Source organism: Poecile atricapillus, chromosome 15, assembly GCF_030490865.1.
Source record: "Poecile atricapillus isolate bPoeAtr1 chromosome 15, bPoeAtr1.hap1, whole genome shotgun sequence".
Lineage (NCBI taxonomy): Eukaryota > Metazoa > Chordata > Aves > Passeriformes > Paridae > Poecile > Poecile atricapillus.
The window spans coordinates 6,406,409-6,429,808 of NC_081263.1; the positions used below are offsets into that span (position 1 = coordinate 6,406,409).

The 23,400-nt window shown below is 45.7% G+C and overlaps 1 protein-coding gene across 1 annotated transcript in view; it reads right to left on the minus strand.

Annotated features, from left to right (window-relative positions):
* Positions 1-23,400, minus strand: part of LOC131585063 (peroxidasin homolog) — a 44,641-nt gene that overhangs the window by 17,550 nt on the left and 3,691 nt on the right. The window contains exons 2-8 of the mRNA XM_058850754.1: positions 17,460-17,531; positions 9,601-9,672; positions 9,288-9,359; positions 6,804-6,875; positions 5,236-5,307; positions 3,500-3,669; positions 1,355-1,472 (exon numbers count right to left, since the gene is read on the minus strand). Of these exons, the coding sequence (XP_058706737.1) occupies positions 1,355-1,472; positions 3,500-3,669; positions 5,236-5,307; positions 6,804-6,875; positions 9,288-9,359; positions 9,601-9,672; positions 17,460-17,531 (648 nt within the window). The remainder of the gene's footprint in view (positions 1-1,354; positions 1,473-3,499; positions 3,670-5,235; positions 5,308-6,803; positions 6,876-9,287; positions 9,360-9,600; positions 9,673-17,459; positions 17,532-23,400) is intronic.

Sequence of the window (23,400 nt, forward strand, 5' to 3'; positions counted from 1 at the left end):
CAGCACTGAACTGCAGCTCCAGCTCTGATTTGCTCCCTGGGTGAGCTGCTCTTTCTCTCCCCACTGATTACACAGGACATTTACAGCTCATCAGGAGAGCACGCTGTTCCCATGTCACAGCATCGCTGCCATTGTCAGGGCGTCCTGGCCCAGAAAGCCTGTTCTCCTCACTCACTAAATGCAAATTTAACAATGAATTAATATTGTTCTTGTTTTCAACCATTGCTATTCAAACTCGAGTCTCAAGGGCCTCAGAGGAGCAAAAAGCTCTGAGAAGTCACCATGGGACCCCAACACAGCTTGGACTCCAACCCAGCCCAAGAGCTGTGAAACATCTTCCTTCTTTCTGCAATGACCTACGACTCCTGGATCCCAGCCGGTGGCAGGAGGTCCCAGTGCTGCATCCCATTTGTCCCAGCATGAAGGAATCTTGGATGTCTGCAGATGATAGAAAGGGAAGAAGGGACCTCTCTCCCCCTAGGACAAAGGCTGAAGCCACTATGCAATCTAATCTGCTTGCTGGGCATTTATTTAATTCCCCTGGTGTCTCCTCACTCCAGCCATATCTCATTTGTTGAACATTTATTATCATTACCCTTCTTACAATGCTGTCTTTGGGAGCCTGCCAGCATTTCCCTAACAAAACCTTCCTTCCAAAGGGACTTAACTCAGCCATAAACTTTTGCTCTGGGCTGAAACTCTGCCTGGTGGGGGGTTTGCTGAAGATGCATACATTGATCATTTATTAATAACCAAGCCCTGCTCAGGCTTCACCAGACAAGAAGCTCGTAAAGCAGCAAAGCAGCTTCAGTTCCACAGTAGGCACACAATATTTTATTGTGTAGCACTTCCCAGAACACTCTGGCATCTAGCACATAACCTGTACACGAATTTGCAAATTCTGACCCTCAGTGGAGCACAGCAATATTTCCCTTTGGAAAGAAACATCATACCTTAGCACAATCAGCCTTCAGTGAGAAGCATTTCAGCAGTTAACAAATGGCAAGCATGGTGGCTGAGAGCAACATGAAAGACTAATTTTATTTTTTTCCTGATCAAAAGACAATTGCTTTCAGCCTGCAGAGTATGTTTATAGGAAAGTTATAAGCTCTTGGAATCCATTACAAACACAGATGAAATATTTCAAATGCAGATGAAAACACCATTTGGATTACATGGTCACCATAGAATGCTGTTAAAAGGAAGGTAAATACAACCCATGAAATAACCATTCCTTTTTTATTTTTATTTTTTTTAACGTTGTGTGAAAAAACTTCTGTAATTACAGGCAGGCACTGAAGAGCTCAGTGCTTGAAAACCTTTGCCATCCCAGGGCTCCTTGCATGTGACTTACTTGTTGTGCAGCCAAATAATGGCAGGCTTTGGGTTGCCTTCTGCCCTGCAGGTGAAATAAACTGTGTTTCCCAAGAGCACATCGACGTCGTGGGGTTCTGAGGTTATTCGAGGCCGCTCTGCAAAACACCATTTGAACACAACCCAGTCCAAAGCAGCACAAAACCACCCACAGCCCAACTGGGGTGTGGTGGGGCACACAACACCCATCCTGCAATGCCCCAAGAAACAGGCACCAGGCACAGCGGCATCTGCTCAGAGCCACCCCAAAACTCACTAACACCTGCAAATATCATGAAGGAATAGCATCATTCACCTGTAAATGCCCTGGGGAGTCGTTGCTGTTCCTATTCCCAGTGTGTTGGGCAGTGGATCAGTTCCCACAGAGCTGACTGTACAGTGGTTCATTACAGAGCTGGTCCCTGTCTCCCCCCACAGAAGCAAAGAAGTCAATAGCATCCTCACTTGGGTTGTTCTTCTGCCCTTGGCAGCCTGCAGCTCCCTGCTCCACCTGAACGCAGAGCCAGCTCCCTGCAAACCACAACACTTCCTTCCCAACAGGATTTCACTCATTATGGCCCTAATTCATCATCCTATCCAGCCAAGCTTTTCACTGTGTGCTTCACTTTGAGATGTACTCAAGCACCAAGCAAGTTAAACATTAAAAGGATGTGCTAAAACAGGGAGGAATTTATGGACAAGCCCTGGAGTACTTGATCTTGATTCAGCAAAAAGCTTACCCGTTTCACAATCTGCATGCTCACCAGTAAGCCAGTAAAACCATCTGGATTATTCCTAAAATTGAGAACCTGTCACCTCCTCCAGTGGAAGGTCAGTGTCTCACTCCTCAGACCACAAGCTAATGGCTCAGAATAAATCCCCAAAGGCAAACCCAGCACAGCCCCACAGTGCCAGGGCAGATTTGCCCCTGTGGCTCACAGCTGCTCAAAGCCATGGGTTAATGGTACCAGCAGATTTCAGACTGACTCAAATATCAGCCACCTGCATGGGTAGAGCTCTGTGTTGAACTCTGTATCATTTGTCTTCCCAGCTGGCACACCACCAGAGTGAAAGCCAAATGCCAGCAAAATCTTCCCACCAGGTGCTCTGGCTAATTTGACAGACACCCCACTGTGTTTCCATGCCTAAACCAGAACAAATTTGCACTAACAGCTGTACTGTGGCACTGGGAGTGTGTTGGGGACAGCTTGTTGTGTGGCACAGCCACCCCATGTGTCCCCAGCTGCTTTCCCTAGACCCTTCCTATCCCCCCCTCCTTGAGGTCACAGACCCTTTTGTGCCAACTCAATTCTTTGCATGGCTGTGCCCTAAATTAAACTGTGAAATGGTCAAAACTTTAAAAAAAATAATTAAATCATAAGAGAAAAGCTGAATTGAATGGAGAGCTCTTCAAAATCCAGCTGAGCTCACATTTGGCTCGCAGCAGGGCCATGCACAGCTGGACTGGCATATCCAGGAGGGATGATAACAGCCAGCCCACGTGGGAGAAAATTTCTCAAACTGACTTTACCAGCAGCTAAGCACCATGGAACTGCAGCCAATGTTTGTGCCAACCTCCACTTAAAAATCAGAGTTTTGTCTTACCTCCACTAAAAAATCAGAGATTTGTCTTCTTCTATATGAAATAACTAATTTTGGAATTTTTCAGAACAAAACCTAATTTAAAAATCTAAATTTAAAGAATAACAGCCTAACAAAAGCCATCGGCTACACCACAGTCAAACACAGCATTCAGCTCCATATCTACTATGCTCTCCCTCAGGTTTCCAGTCATGTTTCCAGCCACTGCAGCTCTCCCAGTGCTCCCCTTCTGTTCAGACTAATGGGTATATCCTTTGGTTCCTGGTTTAGCCACTGTTGCAGCAGATCCTCTACCAGCCCTACTCTATGCAAAAAGCCAAGACAACACCCAGCAGCCAAAACAGAGCTGCCTCAAACACCTCTGGGAATGTCAGCTTCCTCCTGCAGCCCCTCTGGGATTTTCCCATTTCAGCAGTGAAGGAGGGAGAAATCGGGATGCCAGCAGAGGGAAGAGGGAGGAGAAGGGCTGGAAGAAGCAATTCCCAGAGCAGAGGCCGGCTGCAGGGGCTGAGGGTGGCCGATGGAGGTGTTTGAGCTCGCTCACCGCAGTTGAGCTCCTGTGCGGTCAGGGTGACGATGGAGCGGCCGTGCAGGTGGCGCGGAGCCTCGCAGGTGGCCGCGGTCTGGATGCTGCCCTGCTCCGCGTATTTCTTCAGCAGCTCTGCCAGCCACAGCAGGTCACAGCCACAGAACAGGGAGTTGGAGTCCAGCCGCCTGCAACAGCCAGGAAAAGGCAGCTGGGTGCTCATCCTCTGGCTGCTGTGCTGCCTCCTGCTCCGGGGCACAGGAGGGGACACAGCCCTCCAGAGGGAATGGTCACTCCTGTGGTTTGCCCTGCATTCGATTATATCCCAGGGAAAATTGGAGATATCTCATTGCCATGATGGTTAACTAGAATGCTTAACCAATTAGAAAGATTTGATTGAAAAACTGCCATCAACCATTCCAATTTCAAATAGAAATTATTCAGTTAAACTTGATTCTGCAGTTTTGGACTACTTGAGACACTGAAATCCTGGGTTTTACCCTGGGCTGGAGATTTCAGTCTTTAGTGAATTCTGTAAGAACTGCCCCTGTTACAGCTTTTCTCTTTTAGCTCCAAAAAAACCTCCCCCTTTATTTATGTGTGGATGGGATCAGGCCCTCTCTGTAACCAGCTGTGAGGGGTTGCAGCATTTCTGCACAACTGGAAGAACTTTTATTACTGCAACACAAGCCTGAACCACAGAGAATGGAGCTCCAGTGACCTCCCAGTGCCCCCAGCCTCTTCCCTGCACTGACCTCGTTCCTATGAGCAGCGCTATCCATGAGGATAAATAACGAGCAGTGCTATCCATGAGGATAAATAAAGACTACAGGGGGATTAGCTTGTGCCTCCTTCCCCACTGACAGTTTTACAGTCGATGGGTCTGGGCCATTGTGATGGTTTTCAAAACCAGCACAGCCATCCAAAACCAAAAACAAAACGAATTTAAAAATCTAACACTTTCAGGGTCACATATTTGAGAATGTGAGATCTCACACAGGGTCACGACTGAGTATTTTATAGACACCCCAGCTTTTTCTCTGGCACCAACAGACAGCATTTCACAAGATATTTCCTGTTAAAGAGAAGTGAAGCATTTTACCTGCTTGCAGAAATCACTGAGGGCTGCAGTGAGAAATACATTATTTTATTGTACTTGAAAATCATGGCAGAAAACCAAAATTCTTTACCTTTTGCATTTTTTTTTTCTCCCAAACACATCATAGAACTTATTTCCAGAGATCATAAAACCAAAGCAAGAAAGAAGTAAGCTTAAGAGACAGACAGGTTATGTGGGAATGGCACCCTGGGGAATTCCTGCGTGGAAAGACAATCATGCCCCTTGGCACCCCTCTGGCTAATTTCAATCTGGAAAACAAGCCTTTTCTTTTATGACTATGATTTTTCTTTCCATGTTAGATACTGATCTACAGACATGTTCAAGGTCATATCTATGACCTGGACTTTCTACATTTTTCAAGGATGTTTTATGGGTTCAAACTGTTGTGAAGACTTTCCAGGAACCTTCATTCCTGTGGCATTATTAAGCTGATTATAATTAGACACTAGCATAAAGAAACTTCTAACTGCTTAAATAAGCTTTCAGGTCCAATCAAAACTGTTTTATAAACTTAGCAGTGGCCTTAGAAGTGCAACAGCTAAAAGCTTTGCCAACCAGGCACATTCTTCCTCAGGTCCTGCCCATCTGATTGAAGATAAACAAGTCCTCTTTGCAGGCAATGTTTTTTACTTACAGCCGTTTGAGGGATTCCAGTTGAGAGAATGTCCCTGGATGAATCCTGGAAATCTTGTTGTTGTGCAAGAATCTGCAGTGGGAGAAGCCATGCCAAAACATTATTCAGTATTTGCACTGTGAGGATGATAACATTCCAGGTCACAACTCAGTTTAAATGCAAAGGCTGCTCATCAAAATGGAGCTCAGTTTTTAAATTCCATGTTTGTTTCCATGAGCTGGAGGGATTTCATCCCTTGGTGGGTGTGATGTAATATGCCAAAGCCGAGAGCGGGTGTGGGTTGGAAACAGTGACTCAGGATGTGATGGAGCAGGTTTAAACTGGACCCTTACAGCTTCTCTGCAAAGAGAGGGGAAAGGGCACAAAATCCCCTCAGATTGGACCCACCCTCTGTTCTCTGGGCCTGGGTCAGCTCCAGTTTTTAAAGGACCTTTTCCTTCCCCTGTGCAGATGATGTGACAATTTTACAAGGGCAGTCATTGGTGTTGGACAACTCCTGCCTTAGACTCCATGTAGTTACTAACCCAAATCCATCAGCAAATCTAATTCAGACAACAGCCACCTAAACTGGGCTTATCTCTGAACAAAACTGAGGTAAATTCTCACTTCCAGAGTCTTAGCACACACATAAAACTCTCCAGTTCTTAGGGAGAAACCCTGATTGCTCTAAAATGCACAATCTTAGTGGGGACCAAGAGGGGACAATCAACTCCCCATTACCATAATGGTAGGGGAATTTACCTGTGTAGTACAACATCTAAAACTCATAAGAGACCATTGATAGAAGAGATGAAGCAATTTTAATAGGTGATGGAACAGGAGAGAACACAAAAGCAGCACAGCTCGAGTGCAAATGTCTGTGCACACACACGTGTGCACCAGAGCTCAGCCTGGTTGCCCAGCTTGGAGGATAAAAATCTTTCCTTTAAAATTTAAATCCAGAATTTTTGTTGGATCCAATACAGTGACTGAGATCAGCCACGTATGATCCAGGTCTGAATTTTCCTAGGGGTGTGGGATCCCACAGTTTTATTTCTTTGGCATGTATGGATACAAGGCACATTTCCACATGGCCCAGAAAAGTCTGCTGGTTTCTCCATGGAGCAGGAACCACACATTGTGCTGGTGGCCCCATTACTGCTAGAAACAATCCTGGGGAGCAGGAGACTCCATTTCCTTACTGCTTTCAAGAAGGACGTGTGTTTTTCTTGTTAGGCTTTCTTCTGACTTTATCCCTTTTCCACCCCCTTTTTATTCTCACTCTGCCCAGCAGTGACTAATGTTGCTGACCTTATGCTCAGAGTAAAATTTCACTTGGCTTGACCAGCTCTTTCTGCAGATTTACTCCTATTTAGATGGAAACCTGAACATAACATAAAATGGGAAATTCCCTTCACATCCTCAGTCGCCCTCCTACTTGGCAATTATGTAAAATACCTTTCCTTAAAAAAGTTTCTTTCGCATTTTGGAGATCACACTCCATGCTACCAAAATTGCTACACTAAATAAAGGGGTTTCCCCCATCTCCTCACCCTCTTAGTCCCAAGAAATATCCCATCTTTACTCACAGCCTTTCAAGTTTAGGCAGGTCACTAAAAGTCTCCAGCTCCAGACTTTCCAGGTTGTTGAAATGCAGGTACCTGTGACACAGAAATCACATGGAAATCACATGGAAATCACACAGAAATCACACACAGATTGCAGTTTAAGAGACAGAAGATCTTCCCAGGCCAGTCCACCAGTGCCCCCCAGCTGGTCACTGCTCATCTCAGGGCAGGTGGTGAACAGCCAGAATCCGTGTTAGTGTCTCCAGTTTCCACATGCAAACTCAGTAGCCAACATGGCTTTTCTGCTATTACAGAAAAATAGTTTTAATTCCACTAAAATCCAGAGTGTGACCTGCCACTCCAGAGGCCATGGGGACCTCCTGCCTGTCCCAGGTCACCCCTTGCCACCAAGAATAGAAACGTGGTGCCTGCAGAGCAACTCACCCCAATGCCTGAGCCTCCCTGCTGCCGTGAGCTGTGACATTCACCAGCACAACTGACATATTCCTAACCTTTAGATGGATTTTCTACAGTCCCCAAATTGCCAAAAGTGTTCCCCTTTATTTTACACAGGCATAAATTTCACAGCAGACACAGATTAACCACAGATCTACAAATACTCATTCTGCTATTGTAGCTGACTGCACTGAGAAATAATTGCCTAAGCCTCCACATGGCTGTTTGATTTGTAATGGAAGGATTCATGATAAATGGTCCAGTATCAAAGCACAAACTGGGAGAGGGTGACTCAGATTCTGCACTGGAGGGTCGCAGTGGGGAAGACAGGGATGTGCTCTAATCAGTCTCAGATGTCTGCTGAGATTGCTTTGGACCTTGAGGAAAGCATCTGATCCTGTCCATCAATCGGGTTATACTTTTTCTTGAAAAGCTGGCTTGTGGGGGACAGGAAAATGGGGTAGGGTTTGAGCAAAGCTATTTCTTCTGGAGTTAAGCCTGCCTGGGATTGAAAACAGATGGGACTTTCAGCGGGTTGTTTGTTGGTTTTGTGGGTTTGTTGGGTTTTTTTTTTCTTTTATTCGTGACATCAAGTCTGGAACGCTCACTGCTCAAATATCCCTGTGGGCAGCACCAGCTCTCTAGGGTCAGCTTAGAGCCAGTTCCAGCTTCCTAAATTTTCTCCCAGGCATCCTCACTGAACTGGCTGATGAAAAACCACATTGTACACAAGCTTGGTGGCACACCTATTGTTAGGATTGCCTGAGACTTCCAACAATGCTCTGTCCTCTTGTGCTGTCAACCTGGAGAACAAGCTGGATCCTATTCCTTTTACAGCAAAATCCTTGGTTACATTCCAGCCCTATAAACTCTGTGGCTGGGAACAATCCAGGAATTAGGCCTTTGGTCCCTATTCTCCAATGATACAAGTAATTCCTATATTGCAGTTATTAAGGAAAAATAAATCTTTAGGAAGAAAATCTTCCCTGTGAGGGTGGTCAGGCCCTGGCACAGGTTGCTCAGAGAAGCTGTGGCTGCCCCTGGATCCCTGGAAGTGTCCAAGGCCAGCTTGGATGGGGCTGGGAACAGCCTGGGATAGTGGAAGGTGTCCCTGCCCATGGATGGGGTTGGAATGAAATGAGCTCTAAGATCCCTTCCAAGCCAAACCATTCTATGTAGGATTCAAATATCCAAACTCACACTCTCTCCCCCAGTCACAAGTAAGAAAAACCCAGTCCCAGTTTAGGAAGGCACTTCAGAAGAGCCAGACTTCAGTTTGTCCATCTCACCTCAAGAGTGGTACACTAAGAGTCAAAAAACAAAACTTCTTTGAATAAACAGCAGAGTTTTGCCGTTCACAGAAAGGAAGCAAATGGGGGCTGTTGGGAGTGTCACTGTGATGGACTCCAGCTGCCAGGAAAACACAGGAGGCTCCCTCCATCCCAGATTCAGCACAGACTGCCTTGAGGAAAGGACATTACTGGGTTTGTTTGGATCCATCATCTTCCCCCACTGCAGTTTCCAGGTGTTTTGAGGCATGGGAGCACCTTCATCCTGGTATCTCCCAGCAATACACGGCTGCCCCAGCTCTCAGCTTCATCCATTCATTCCCAGCACAGCTTTGGATGAGAGAGAAACTCAACCAGCACCCTCAATTTAAGTCAGGGAGCAGATCTGACTCTCTGCTCAAGGAAACCCCAGACACAAACCCAGCAGAGCAGCTGCCTTCTGCTTCCAGCCCTCCTGCAGACTCCTCTCTCCTCCCATCATAAGGTCCTTGGAAGTAAAGGCCATCAGAAGCACAGCTGGGGTCTTCCTATGCTCCAGAGGTTTAGGGGCAGGAGAAAACATATGGAACACTAGCAGGAGGAGACCTCAGTGCTAACCAAGCAAAACCAATACTCAGAACAGCCATTTTCAAATGGACCCCGTGTAGCCTGACAAATCTGGATGATACAAGAGCAGAAGCTCCATCCTACCCCTCGCTAAGTGCCTGCTGCTCTCCCAGCCAGGGAGCACAGCGTGCAAACAAGGCTCATCTGTACTTACAGCTGCTCCAGGGAGTGCAGCCCGTGGAAGGCATGTTGCTGGATGCTCTGGATTTCATTTTTATAAAGGTAGCTTTCAAAAGGAGAGAAAGGAAACAGCATTAGGCCAACTGATCAGCAGCTATGCTCTAAAAAGTCACAGGAAACAGCAATGACCCTCAAGCCAAAGCAGAACTTGCTGCCTGGATTCAAGGGCAATGTTTTATACCTCTGATACTGAATTCCAAACACACAGTACAGCCCTGACTGGCAAATGTTAAAAGTGGGTTGTTAGATTTTAAAGAGGCTAAGAAATTATTGAGCTACCAACTCACAGGTATTTCAGGTTCTTCAGATCTTCAAAGGATCTTCTCACGATTTGTTTTATCTGGTTATTGTTCAGCAGCCTGTTCAAATCAAGAAGAAAAACACAGCTGGTGAAGTCAGCATGTGTGATATTTGTGACAATTCCATTCTTGGATGCCCACTGAAAAATTCTGAGCCCAGGTGTCACAGAATTTGAGAGTTAATGGGGTTAGCAAGTCAAAATTATGGTACTCATATCAGCCAAGGCTGTGAGAAGGCTTCTCACCCACAGAGTCCAAGTACTTCAAATATTGTGGTATTCAAAGTATTTTCCTTACCTTTTACCACAGTTTTCACCCCAAAGTGACTATTTTTTCCAGGGAAGGGATGAGGGGAAGGGAGACAGACAGAAAGAAACAGTGGGGATTGAGATATTAAATCACTGCTGCCACTCTTGTACAATCACAATGGGTTTTGGAGGTTCCTGGTTGTGTTCAACAAGTGAGCAGGGGAGTGCAGAGCCAGTTTTCAGAAGTACAAATGCAGTTTAAAACACCAGTTCCCAGTGGAGTTACAGGAGCCATAAAACACTAATTTACTCTAATCACTTTGTAACTGATACCCTCAAATGAGAAAGAAATAAATTCAGCTTTGACTCCTGAGGCTGCTCAGAGACAACTTCTTTCAATCTCAGGAGCCTTGTGCCAGATTTTAATGCAAAACCTCTGGTCCACATGGCACTGGAAAGCCGTGTGTGACTTGTGTGTGCAGTTGCCGTGACTCTGCATGCAGCTGGGGGCCAGTGCCAGTGACCAGGAACAGCCCAGCTCTGTACAGCCACGCTGTGCAGCAGTGGAACCACACAGCTGAGCCCTGCACAGCTCCCCTGCAGCCCCTGCCAGGCCCAACACTGAGAAAACACAATAAATCACTTATAAATAGCTCCCTAATACACAAAGTTTAGCTATTCCCCGTGGCTGCCCGCGGGTCTCTCGCGGTGGTGTCCCACTGATAAAACCCAGAGCTGGTGGAGCTTTTACAGCTGAATAGCCCAGAGCAAGGAATTCACCAGCCACAGTAATTTTTAAAATTCCTCAATGGAGTTGTGGGCAGAGAAGGAATCTGTGACTGTGAATTGCAAAGATTTCTTTTTCAGGTGTTGCAGGGAAAACAGCAATTGTCTGTGCAAGCAGCCAGACCTCAAAACATTGTGTCACATTCAATACATGCACTGGATGTGCATTTACAAGTTCATTTTTGCCATAGCTCTGCTCCTGAGGAATGATCAGCCACCAGGCAGCAGGTGAGAAGACAATTCAGCACTTTCCCAGCAGTAAAATCCAGTCCTCTGCCCTGCTTTTCTGGAGAAAAAAGAACAGCCAGCCTCTGTCATTACAAGCCAAGGTCTTTTCCTGGGCAAAAACAATTTGTGCAGGTAAAGGATGGAGAGAAAAGACAAAGAGATGGGGAGAAATGGTAAAAAACTTGTGGAAAAAGAAGATGAAGGTAAAATCAAACATCTCAGGGATGACAGAAGAGATAAAATATGTCAGAAGCACACAAGTGTGATGGCAGCTTCACAAGATCTCTCCAGGCACCTGAGCCACACCAGCTTTCCACTAGCTTTTTCTCAGGTGGAGAATCATGTGAGAAACTCAAGAGCAAACAACTTTGGAAGTCAGGTAATGAGGGGTTGGGAAAATCCTTCTTATCCTGGATTTGAGTATCCCCCCTGGATGAGCTGCCCTGATACCAAGGGTGTGGGTGCCAGACTGCACAGGGCTGGGCACAGGCAGCCTGGAGAGGGTAGGGCAGAGACAGCTGGAAAGTTCCTGCACAGCTGGAAGCAAAGGCTCCATACACACAGCTGAGGTCAAACAGCCCGGGCTCACTCATAAGGATGCAGAAATGATGTCAAGTCCTTGGAACACACGATCCTGCTTTGACAGCCAGCTATGCTGAGTGGAAATACCGTCCCTGAGCATCAACCCAAAAATTTATTTGATGACTGAACACCCAAGGGCTGGAAATAACTGCCTGAGAGCAGTGTGGGAGAGGGCTTTTGTCTATTTGCCCGCAGGACAAGGACAACACAGGCACCAGCAGTGCTTCCCTCCCCTCCTCTATCAGCTTTCATCTCTGGCCAGAGCAGGATGAAGGCAGCTCGCTCTCTGTTATCTGATCCTTGGCCCCACTTCTGAGCACACAATGGGTTCTGAACACCGACGTCATTCCCATGATGTGAGCACCTGTCCCACACCTGGCACTGGCCATTTGCCTCCCCGGGGACAGGTGACAGTGACCAGGTGAGCAGGGTCACACCAACAGCCTGAGCAGCCCCACTCAGCAGCACGGTCTGGAGCCCTTCACTGATTGTTATCTTTAATGCTCAGAGTTCAGACCAGGACTGATCTCCACTGGGATTTCAAATTGCATTATGTTGTCTGGCTGTGTTTTGGGGCTATTTAAAAGCATTATCCAACTCTGTTTTGTTGTCTTGGCTGTTTTGTACAGTTTGAGGCAGTGTAAGCACTGACCCAGCCAAATGAGATGAATCCTGGAAGTTCAGATGGCAAGCAGCACACAGGGCTCTTATCTCATCGTCTGATACTTAAAAATTTGTTCATTGCCTGATTCAAGAATAAAAACTGGATGGAAGAAGCCATCTCTGCTTCCTGTCTCAGGATTCCCCATTGTAATAGAAGGATAAGTCCTGGGAAACATTCGCAAGTGAGATAATGATGAAGTCCATAAAATAGCCCACTTATTCCAAAATTCTGCTTTCAGAGAAATCCATGGACAAGGCAGCACATCTGGCTCCTAGAAAGACTTTGGATGGCTCCTGCACAGCCATCTGCTCCTTGACTCCTGTGCAATTCACCCAGGCAGAGAAGTGTGCAAAATCCTGGCATGGCCTGGCTATCAGTCCCAGCTGCTGCCCATAGCAAAAATGCCCAAATTCCTGCTGCCCTTAGAGGGCTGAAAGCTGAGATCCCAGATCTGCTGGGAGTAAATGCTCTGGAGGACAGAGGCTGGGAAGATAATTATCACTATCATTATCTTAAGCAGACCCTGTAGTAAAACAGGCTAAATTAAAAGTATCAGAAGCAAGTTTCCTAGCAATAGGATGGGGCACTCCCCTTCATGCCCCATGAATTGGACTCCACACGAGTAAGAGAACGCAATCACGCAGTTTTTATTCCTGCAAAACCCTTCTGGGACGTTTGAGATGTACAAGCACCATGAGATCTGGCCCAGATTCACAAAGAGAATGTTTTACATTCAGTTTCCTCTAGGTTTTATGTCCTGACTGCCTCTCCTTTCTCCTTCCCCACCCTCACTCCAGGTTGCCAGGCACAGGCTTAAGTTGCATTAAATGAGTGTTTTCTGTTTTGAAGAATGTATTAAATGATGTGACAGGACAGAATTCAGACTCAAACCATGTTCTCTTTCTTCTTTTCATTTGACAAACCACATGCTGCAGTCATTGTGACAAAACAGCGATTTTTTCCTCATGCCATTAATAGAAATCATCACGTAGTGCATTTAGAGGGGGAGAAAAAGTGAGTTTTATGTTCAACCACACATTCCCCCTTGTTGAAAGAATGATCTGGAATAGCCATTTCCCATATTTAAGGGAGAAACTTCTGTTCTGAGATCCAAGCAGGCTCTGACATCCCCTCCTTGCTGGCAGGAACACATTCTCTCAGGAGTTACTGGAGGGTAAATACAGAAACTCCACGTTACTGCTCTGTTCACCCTGATACTCTTCACCAGCAGCACCTAAAGCAGAGCTGCAGGGCTCACCAGGAGTGTTTTGCTTCCACCTGAGCAGAGAGAAGAAATATGATGTGAGCAGTGACAGGGCAGAGGGCCAGGCAGAGGCACAAGCAATGTCCCTGCACAGTCCCTGCTCTCTTGCCTCAGGAAGAACAAAGTACACACTGGGCACATTTAGAAACTTTGGTCCCTGGGCTGGACATTCCTATGGATGGTGCTGGAGAGACCCAAGGAGCTGCCACCCTTTGGCTGTGGTTTGAAAACACAGCAATGAACCAAAGGGGTTAACAGGGCAGTGCTGACTCCTGTGGGAACACGTAAGGAGAAGCTTCTCAGAGGTGTCATCATCCATCCCCACCCAGAAATGACCTAAAGGAGCAAAAGCTGGAAAGCAGTGAGAGGCTGTGCCTCACCATGGGCACACAGAGTTTCCTCTCTCTCCCAGCACCTGCTCTGAGCTAATGCTGGCTTCAGCCACACAGCAAGTGATGGCAAACCGCAGCAAAACAGCTGTCCTGGAGCTGGGGCGGTTGTGGATGCCATACAAGAGGGGATTTTTACTTCACTCTCCCTGCTACTCCTCTTCTCTTCTCTCTTCTCTTCTCTTCTCTTCTCTTCTCTTCTCTTCTCTTCTCTTCTCTTCTCTTCTCTTCTCTTCTCTTCTCTTCTCTTCTCTTCTCTTCTCTTCTCTTCTCTTCTCTTCTCTTCTCTTCTCTCTCTTCTCTTCTCTTCTCTTCTCTTCTCTTCTCTTCTCTTCTCTTCTCTCTCTTCTCTTCTCTTCTCTTCTCTTCTCTTCTCTTCTCTTCTCTTCTCTTCTCTTCTCTTCTCTTCTCTTCTCTTCTCTTCTCTTCTCTTCTCTCTCTCTTCTCTTCTCTTCTCTTCTCTTCTCTTCTCTTCTCTTCTCTTCTCTTCTCTTCTCTTCTCTTCTCTCCTCTCCGAACCTCTCCTCTCCGAACCTCTCCTCTCCTCTCTTTTTTTTTTATTATTTTATTTTAATACCAGGGGTACGCACTAAGAGTTTAAAAACACACAGCACCATCTGCACAGATGGGAACAGAGCAGAGCCAATAGGAGGGGATGAGGAAATCTTAACCACTCTGATATGTTCAGCCCAAGAGAAGTTCCCCAGCTGCACACAGCCAACAAGGAGGCTCCCAGTGGTGCAGGATTTAGGATATCTGCTCCCTACCTGTGCTGCTGTACCAGGAGTCCCCAGCTGGAAGCAAACAGTGACTGCATCTCTTCCACAAACAGGGCTCCTGTTTTTAATGTTAAAGGAGTGTTCTGTGATTTATCAAATCTCCCACACCAGAGGAAAGCAGAGAGGAGCCAGGGGAGGGTTTGAACTGTTGAACAGCCCCACTGGACATCCACACAGGCTCCTCTCCTGTGAGGCTCTCAACCATTTCCCTGCATCCAGAACAGGCTACAAGGGTTTCCTTTTCAGGGTGGTTTATAAACTGTCAAACTTGGACACAGAACAGCCACCCTGCCCTAAAGGAGATGGAGAACAGAAGCTTCACCAGAATCTGTTGCTCTTCCTCTACCATTAGTGGAAAATGCTCTTTAAAAAACATTTATTTGCTTAAGGAAGATTTATTTAAATTCAATGGCAGAAAGCTGCAAGCTCAGAGGCCTGCACATGGAACCTGATCTATTCTATCCTCCAAACCCCTCACTTCAAACTTTCTGGACAAATTTTCCCAGGAAGTCTCTCAGGGATTTTAAAGGATTTATTCTCTTTATCACTTGAAAAGCTATCTAAGTCCTCAGGCAAAATTTACCATCTAAGAAACATCAGCAAATTCTTCAGCTCTTGTTAGTTTTGATGTGGGAATTGGACAAACCAAATTTCCTGGTGAGAAATCTGCTTCAGGAGTGTGAGGTCCAATGTTCTCTGTCAGTTATCAAGCTCCTCCACCGTGGGAATTAACTGCTACAAGTGTGAGAAAAACTGAGTGTTCCAGTCTGCTGGCCAGACCAGGAAATACAACTAAGCATAAGTACTGTCTAAATGGAAAGGTTTCCTTGGCAAATCAGGTTGATTTTCAGAATCCAAACATACAAATGCAGTATTTTGTTAGAGCAGTGTTTCACCTGGTCCAGTATTCCAGCTCTGACAATGGCCATGGGACATTGTTTAGGGAAATCAGGGTTGTCTGCCCACCCCCAGTGAAAACACATTGTTCTTGCTACCCTGGCATCCCAAATCATGAGATCAGGGATGCCAGGGGGTACATTCCTGCCTATTCCTTCTAGGATTTGCTCATGGACTTGCTGTCCTTGAGATCTCTGTCCAGGAGAGTATGGAGACAGAAAGGAAAAAGAACTGGAGAAAATCATGGAGCACAAACAGGTGTTAGAGAGAGACAGGTCTTCCCCTCAGTCAGGCTCTGTCTGAATCTACCTCTAAGCAGAAGACAGAAGCAAAAGTCCTGCCCAGGTCAGAGACCTGCCCAGTCCAGGCTGCTGTCAGGGCAGGAACTGGGAGCCCTTACAAAGCTCGGCAGGTTGGCTGGAGCACCTCTCCCAGTGAAGCCCTGCCAGCATCCTCATTTTCCCCAGGGCTCTGCTGAAACTCTCCTGGTGGTCCTGGGAGCTGCTGCCAAACATCTGCCTGCATCACAGTGAGGTGACATTATCTGGATCCCTTTGTTCCCTGACTCAGGAGACCTCCAGGGGTGGAAGAGCAGGGCTGGAGATCAAGAGGCCTCAGCAGAGCTTTGTGATAAGACAAAACCCTGCAGACTTGTCCTCTATTATCTCTATAGATATTTTTTTCTCATTTCTCACCGTATCTGACCCTATCTCAAATGATGGAAATCCATCCAAAGCATCCTTTCTTCTCTATTATTTTTGGCAATTTAAGTACCCCAGGGTCTTGTTTGGGAGACTAACCTGGGCTGTTCTGGATGAACAGTGGCAATAAAGTTTTTGAGCAGCCCACTTGATGACAACCTGTCCTGGGCCACAGGCAGGGTGCTCTGCAGCATCCTGCATCATGGCCTGGCCACTCAGTCCCACACACAGAGTGGGGCAAATGCTTTGGCAAATGCTGATTTTTCAAAGGTAATACTTCAGCAGGTCTCAATAATAAAGTCCTGCTGTAATCCCACTTTTCCAACAACTACTTAGAGTTGACTGAATGCCTCATTGCCCAGGTTTGCCTTCCTTCAGCTCCACAGGATCAGACACTTCAGATCACTCAAGGCCAGACAGAAAAAAGCTACCTAAACTTTCTGTTTCCATTAGGGACCATGCATGTATGAACATCTGTCAGGTTCCCAAAGGAGCTGTTTTGCCTCACTGAGGAATTCCAGCTTGGACCTGGAAATCCTACTGCTGTTAGCACCATGTCACAGCTCAAATAATTAGATGTGAGTCTCAGGAGCCCAAGTGCATCCAGCACCGTGCTGTGCTGACACAGCTTCTGGTTCTGATTTGGGAGCTGCTGTGTTTGCAGCCCCTTGGCTGCGGGGTGCAGATGCACTCAGATCTGTCTCCAAACCCTCAGCCCAGCAGCAGCCAGAATGAGCAGAGGCTCCCAAGAGTGAGGAGCTGTTAGTGCAGCAGCCTGTACAGTGATGTGGGAGTGGGAAACAAGGCTGGAGGGGCAGCTTTCTACCCCCATTCCTACCTGGAGCAGGGTGGATGTAGGCATCTCTTATAGGGCAAGGCATAGGGTAAGATGGAATTTGAAGGATGCTCAGTCAAAGTCACATAGAGCAAGTGATGTGGTTCATGCATTAGAGAAGACCATAGAAAGGAAGAATTTTAATTCATCCTTCCACTGTCTTCATCCCAGGTGAGAATTTCTTTTATGGGCTACTCTAAAGCCACACCTGCTCAAACATCCTCAGTCAGTGCTAGAGGTCATCATATTTTATTTTTAAAAAGAGGGGTTAATTGTAAAAAATGAAAGTTATTAAACTCCACATTTAAATAAAAAAAGGCAAGAAACATGACACAGGTGGAACAGAGGGAATTTTAAAGCTTTGGCTGGATATGCACAACTTGACTGAAATAAAAGCCCAAAGCCACCTTTAAGCCATCTTAGGGGACAGCACTAACACAAGAAATAAGTGGATACCTTTGGAGTGCAACTTACAGTGTGTTGAGGTTCTTCAGTCTTCTGAAGGCTCCAGGTTGTATCTCCTTGATGTGGTTGAAGCGTAAATCTCTAAAAGCAGAGGATATAATCATTAGACCAGGGAAGGGAGTGGAGAAGGAGTGGGGACAATGGTTGGGGTCTGCTCTTGTCTGCAGAGTCAGACAGTAGCTGGGACAAGCCTACAGTCAGAAAACTCTTTATTCTAATTTCATAGAAAACCAGACACTAAAAGGACTCAAGGGATCATTCCCATGAGCACCAGACAAAAAGCCTGCAGCAAAACACACCAAGTTCACATGCAATTACTCTTGCATCTCATCCTGATTTGTAGAGGAACTCACATCATCACATGGACCCATAATTTAGCTCCCTACTAAAACTATCTTTGCCCTAAAATGGTTAAATCTGCTCAAATAACCTCATATAATAAGAATTTCCCATTTTGCTCTGCAATGCTCCAAGACTTACAACAGCTTATCACTGCCTGCATTTCAAATCTGTGCCAACTTCAATTAGAATTACTGGAGTCCAGGGGATTCTGGCAAATTTCAAGGGCTGCCCATGGAATTACATCAGCTTGGAACCCAAAAACATGGGGTTTGGATTGCTAATGGGATAATGAAATAAGAGCTAAGTGCTTTAACCTGGTTAAACAAGGAGAAACACTTCTATAGGGAGCGTGCATTGATTTGGCACCTTGCGTGGCCCACTGTATTATAACAAATCACAAAAGGCTGACAAACAGATTGCTGCAAGTTTCTGTCCAAAGCACACAATGAAGGGGATTTTTTTCTCCTGCATCACTTGATCTATCACATTTAGGGAATACTACACTTTTTTTTCAGTTTAAGGCAGCCTTTTAAGGGCATTTGCTTTAAGAGGGGAAAAAAAGCACGAGTTGCCCATTCTGGTGGTAAAGTCACACTTGGAGGCAGAGTTTAAAACAAGGATTCTACAAATGGGTGCAAATCCAACAATTGTTCTGAGGGAGGCATCAACAGGAATTGTGGCATTTATAAAATTCAAATTAGAAAGAGGTGCAGTCATTGCAGGAAACCCCAAATGGAGTTTGAGGACCTGAGGGGGCTGAAACCGCTTGGAGCAAGTACTCAGGAAGAGGCTGCACGTTGAGTAAAGCTGATTTGATTTTAAGGTCATGGAATCATAGAATCACAGGTTGGCTTGAGTTGGAAGGATTTTTAAAGTTCATCTCCTCCTGCCCCCCTGCCATGGGCAGGGACACCTTCCACTGTCCCAGGCTGCTCCAAGCCCTGTCCAACCTGGCCTTGGACACTTCCAAGGATGAGGCAGCTTCTCTGGGTAACCTGTGCCAGAGCCTCAACACCCTCTGAATAAAAGAATTCTGCCTAATATCTAATGTAAACCTGACTTCTTTCAGTTTAAAACCATTGCCCCAAGATGTAATATTTCTTTAGCTTAACGGTTTGTGGAAGGTAGTCATTCTATGCTAAAAATTTCATAATAAACTTACTTTTTAGGCAGATAATGCAAAGCAGTTTTACTTAAATTATACTGAAATATCAAATCTCTGCCTTGTTACCCCTTTGTTATCACTGGATGTAACAGCACATGGGCCAGTGGAAGTTGTTTTTTCTGTTGTTTTTTTTTCCTTTAACTTTTCCACTTTGACCAAAGGATTCAAAAGTCTAATATAGAGAGAAATCTTTCACCTCTCTCAGTGGTAAATGTTGCACAGAAAAGAATTAGAGCACAGAAAGAAACACAGCTTCACAATATTTAAAAGCCCCAGTATCTCTAATTGTAATTCAGCTCCTCTGTTTGTCCACTGCAAGCTGCAGTCCCAAAGGATCACCTCTGACATTTTTAGGTGAGTTTGGCTTAGCTTGCATTGCTTCAAATGTGCATTTCTTTCCCCTCAGAGGGAGTTCCGTATCCTTCTTCCCCAACAATGTGAATTTGAGGGTACCTTGATGGATTTTTCGAGGCAATGGCAGCCACCATAAAGCCAAACACAATTAAACACTGGCAGCAGTGACAGCACAGCCTGCTGCCTCTTCTCCCCAGCCTCGTTAAAAGGAAACGAGGAAGGACTAGAGCAGGAAAAAAGGTGAAGAAATGCAAACTTGATTTATACCCAAAATGCACAAACACCAACCCCGCTGCCCCAGGGGGTTGTAAAGGGCCCTGTAATTAGTCCAGGCAGCTGGCTGCAGGTAATGGGGAACATTACAAATACATGGGAGGAACACACAGGGGTCAGGGCTGGAGCTGGTGATGCTCAGGGAAGGCAGCAGGGAACAAGCAGTGAAGTGTAAAATCCAACTTCAGGTCACAGGCTGCAGGTGGGGACAGAAAGCCTCTGAGCATTTTAATGAACCAAGACAACTGCAGTCCTTTAAACTACACAGAACTAAAGTTCTTTTTAAACTACACCACCCCCAAGGAGCATGTAATGAAGCTTAGCTCATTATTTTAATGAAATATTTTAATTTTTCTTCTGTTTTCTGTTCCAGGTAAGGCCTTTAGATGATTCTCTGGACCCCAGCTGTCTTTCAGTCCTTGCAAAGTTCTTTTTGGTTTGCTCTCCATCACAAAGGCAACAGCTTTCCCCACAGACAAAAATGGAGCAGAAACACTGCATCTCTTCTCTGAGCACTTCATTTCAAGAAATTATGTGAAATAACTGGAGAGAATCCAAAAGAAAGCAATGGGAATGATATGAAGTCTAGAAAACATGACAATGGAAATAACTGAATTTGCTTCTTTAACCATAGATACAATAACTGTGGCAGGAAATTGCTACAAATAGAAAGGGCAAATAGTCACTGGCTGAAACTGAAGCCAGGGTGAAGACAGGGGTGTTGTGGGTTTTTTTTTTTTAATATCTCAATTAGCAAGGCTCATAAATCACCCAGTGGACTTCAGGAGAGACAGGCATTAGCCACACATGGTTTAGGTAGGTGGATCCTGCCCTGGAGGATGGACCAGGCTATTCTGCTCCCTGTACCCAGACAGCATTAAAAGGTACCAGTGTTGATGTCCCTGTGCAGCAAAGAAATGGGCATGCAGAGGAACTTAGATATTCCAAAACCCAAATACTTTGGCTCATCTGTAGCGTTTTTACTCCAGACCTTGCCTTAGCAAGGGCTGCACTGGGAATTCCCTGCCTTGCATGTGTTTGATTGAGAACATTCCCGACAGAGTTTGTCTCCTCTCGCGCAGAAATGCCTGTTCCTCTCTATTCCCAGGGCACTCACTCTGGAAATTGACGTTTCTTTTCAGGAACAAATGTGTTTTTCACAGGGACTGGCCATGGAGCCTCTCCCAGGGCAGCCGGTCCCAGCTGCCCGTGCCCCAGCAGCTGGGCTCCCTCCCTCCTGCCCGCTCCTTCCCACCTGGGAATTCGAAAAATGGGGGGAAAAAATAACCCCTTGTTATTTAACTCTCCCCCATGATTTCAAGGATGGCAGTCTGGGTTTACAAATGACCTTCCCACAAGGAACAGCTGCTGCTAAAGGATTCTGGATCCTCTTCCACCTTCACACAGAGAGCAGGCCTGGGGCAGCAGCATCACCCAACACAGATCCCCCTGCTCAGAGCCTGTTTGACTGGTTCAGCTTAAAATCTCACCAAACCCTCGTGCTCTGACAGGAAAGTGACCTGGAATATGTGGATAATCCAGGATCTGCTGCAGAAATAAGTCACCTTCTCTGAATCTGGGAATTTTTAACAGAGGCTACAAAGAATGCCAGGATTTGCACATGGATGGGGAAATGGGTTTTTACAGAATGGCACTCGAATCTGTCTGAGCCTCTCAGCTGCTATCAGAACAATCATCCCTGCAAGCCTTGTGTTAAATAATTATCAGTGATTAGCATATAAAGCAATCAGTGGCTTTTACAAGAAACTTCCACTTCTGTTTAATCTATTTAGGTTTTCACAGACTCATGTATTACTATGTTAACTAAGCAGATAATTAGCTACAAGAGGCATTTTACTGCAGTTCTGTGGAAATTGCTGGGTTTGTTTCATTGAAGAATCCTTTGTGTTCCCAAAGCTGTGCACACCAGTGATGCTGATGGTTCTGCTCAGAACTGGTTGGGAAGTGGCAGCCACACAATCACTACCAACAGTGACACCGAGAGTGAAGGTGCTTTTACAGAGATGTTGAAGTTCCTCCCAGTGTTTCCTGAGGAAGGGAGGGTGTGAAAGACATCCTAAACACATCCTAAAAATATCCTATAATTCAAGTTTCCATTATACAAGAAGAGCCAGGACATTTATCAGAAAGATGCTCATTCCTCACATTTATCTGCACAACATCAGAGTCAGCTCTGCAGGTTCCCCAGTCCTGCCAAACCACTCCAGTCCTGGCAGGAAGGGAAAACTGCCTTGATGAGATGGAAATGAAGCCTTCCAGACTCACTGTCATCAGTTCCCCAGCTCAGGAATGTCCCTGTCCCACACGAGTCCCCAAATGGCTTTAATAAATGACAGCCTTCATCCCAGAGCCCCTTACATGGACAGCTGAGCCCTGCCAGCCCTGCGAGGCAGATGAGGAGACCATGGGGAGGCTCAGGGCTGGGAATTTTCCAACTCCTGGCTATTTTGGGCCTTACCAGTTTAAGACATCAAAATTTGACTGTTCAAAGACTGAAGAGGAAGGAAAATATGTTGAGCATGGAGATCCAAGGCAATGAAATGATGGGATCATGGTTGAAAGAGTGGAGAGCGAGCAGCTGCAGGGAGCCTCACTCTGCAGAACAGGCTGTGGTTCCCTGCACTGCCACACAACTTATTTTGAAGATTCAGGAACACTAGATTTTAATTAAGAAATTACCACAGGCATTCCTGAACCCAGCTTTTAAAGATTTCAGCTCCCACAGACAGGAGTCAGATTTTCAAAAGGGCTCCCTCTGCGTCAGCTGGGGCAGGAACTTGCCCATAATCCAGCAGCCAATAAAACCAGTATAAACCCATAAACCAGTGCACCAAGCTGGTTTGATCTCACTTTTTCTGTCCACGTAAGCTGGTGGGAATGATACACCTGAAAGGCAGTGCCAGGGCAGGAGGGATCTGCTGGTGCCTCATTCCTGGTGGAATCATTTCAAACACCACCTGGCATCCCTTTAGCTCTTTCCAGGAAAGGTAGGAACAAGGAATACCTCCAAAACATAGTTTTGGTCCTGAACATGTATTCAGGTAGGCAGATTACATAAAAAAGATGCTGAATTCATCAATGTTAGATAATTTGAGCTATTACTTATTAGCAGTGGGATGAAGATTAGGGTCTGATCCTACCCAAGGCATCTGGGTCTATTCTCGGGCATCCATGGCAGCATGACTCCCTTAACCTAATGCATAATTCCTTTGTACCATCTATCCAAGATATTGCCTACATCAGAGGAAGAAACAATTCTCTCGTCCTGAAGTTTTTTCTGGCCCTGATTCCGAGGAAGTAAAATAAACACTTTAATATTGGGTCATATGTAGTTTAAGTGTCAGTCTTCCATTTTTTTAAGAGCATGATCATTAAAGTTTTTACCCAGAATACACACACATTCTTTCACTAAAAAATACTGACTTCTCCTTAAAGAGCACACAGAAGAGTCCTGGTATCCCTCTGGGGAGAGGGATGAGATGAGGGCAACAAAAATACAAATACTCAAGTGGGAACCAGATGCTGAACTGGGAAGTTCAGTGAAAGCAGGATTTTAAACACCTAATGTAGCTACAATCACAAGACTTAGGATGCTTCCATCAAAAGATGCTGGAACGTTTCTAGAATGAAAATATATTTGAAATACCTCCCTTCCCCATTTTCCTGCCAGTGAAGAGACTTCTAAAAATAGAACATAAAGTTCTTGGTCACTTCTAGAAGGTTTAATAAGGATTAAATACTATAGTGAAAGAAGTCAGAAAGAGATTCTACCTGGCACATGCAGAATGTGTGGGT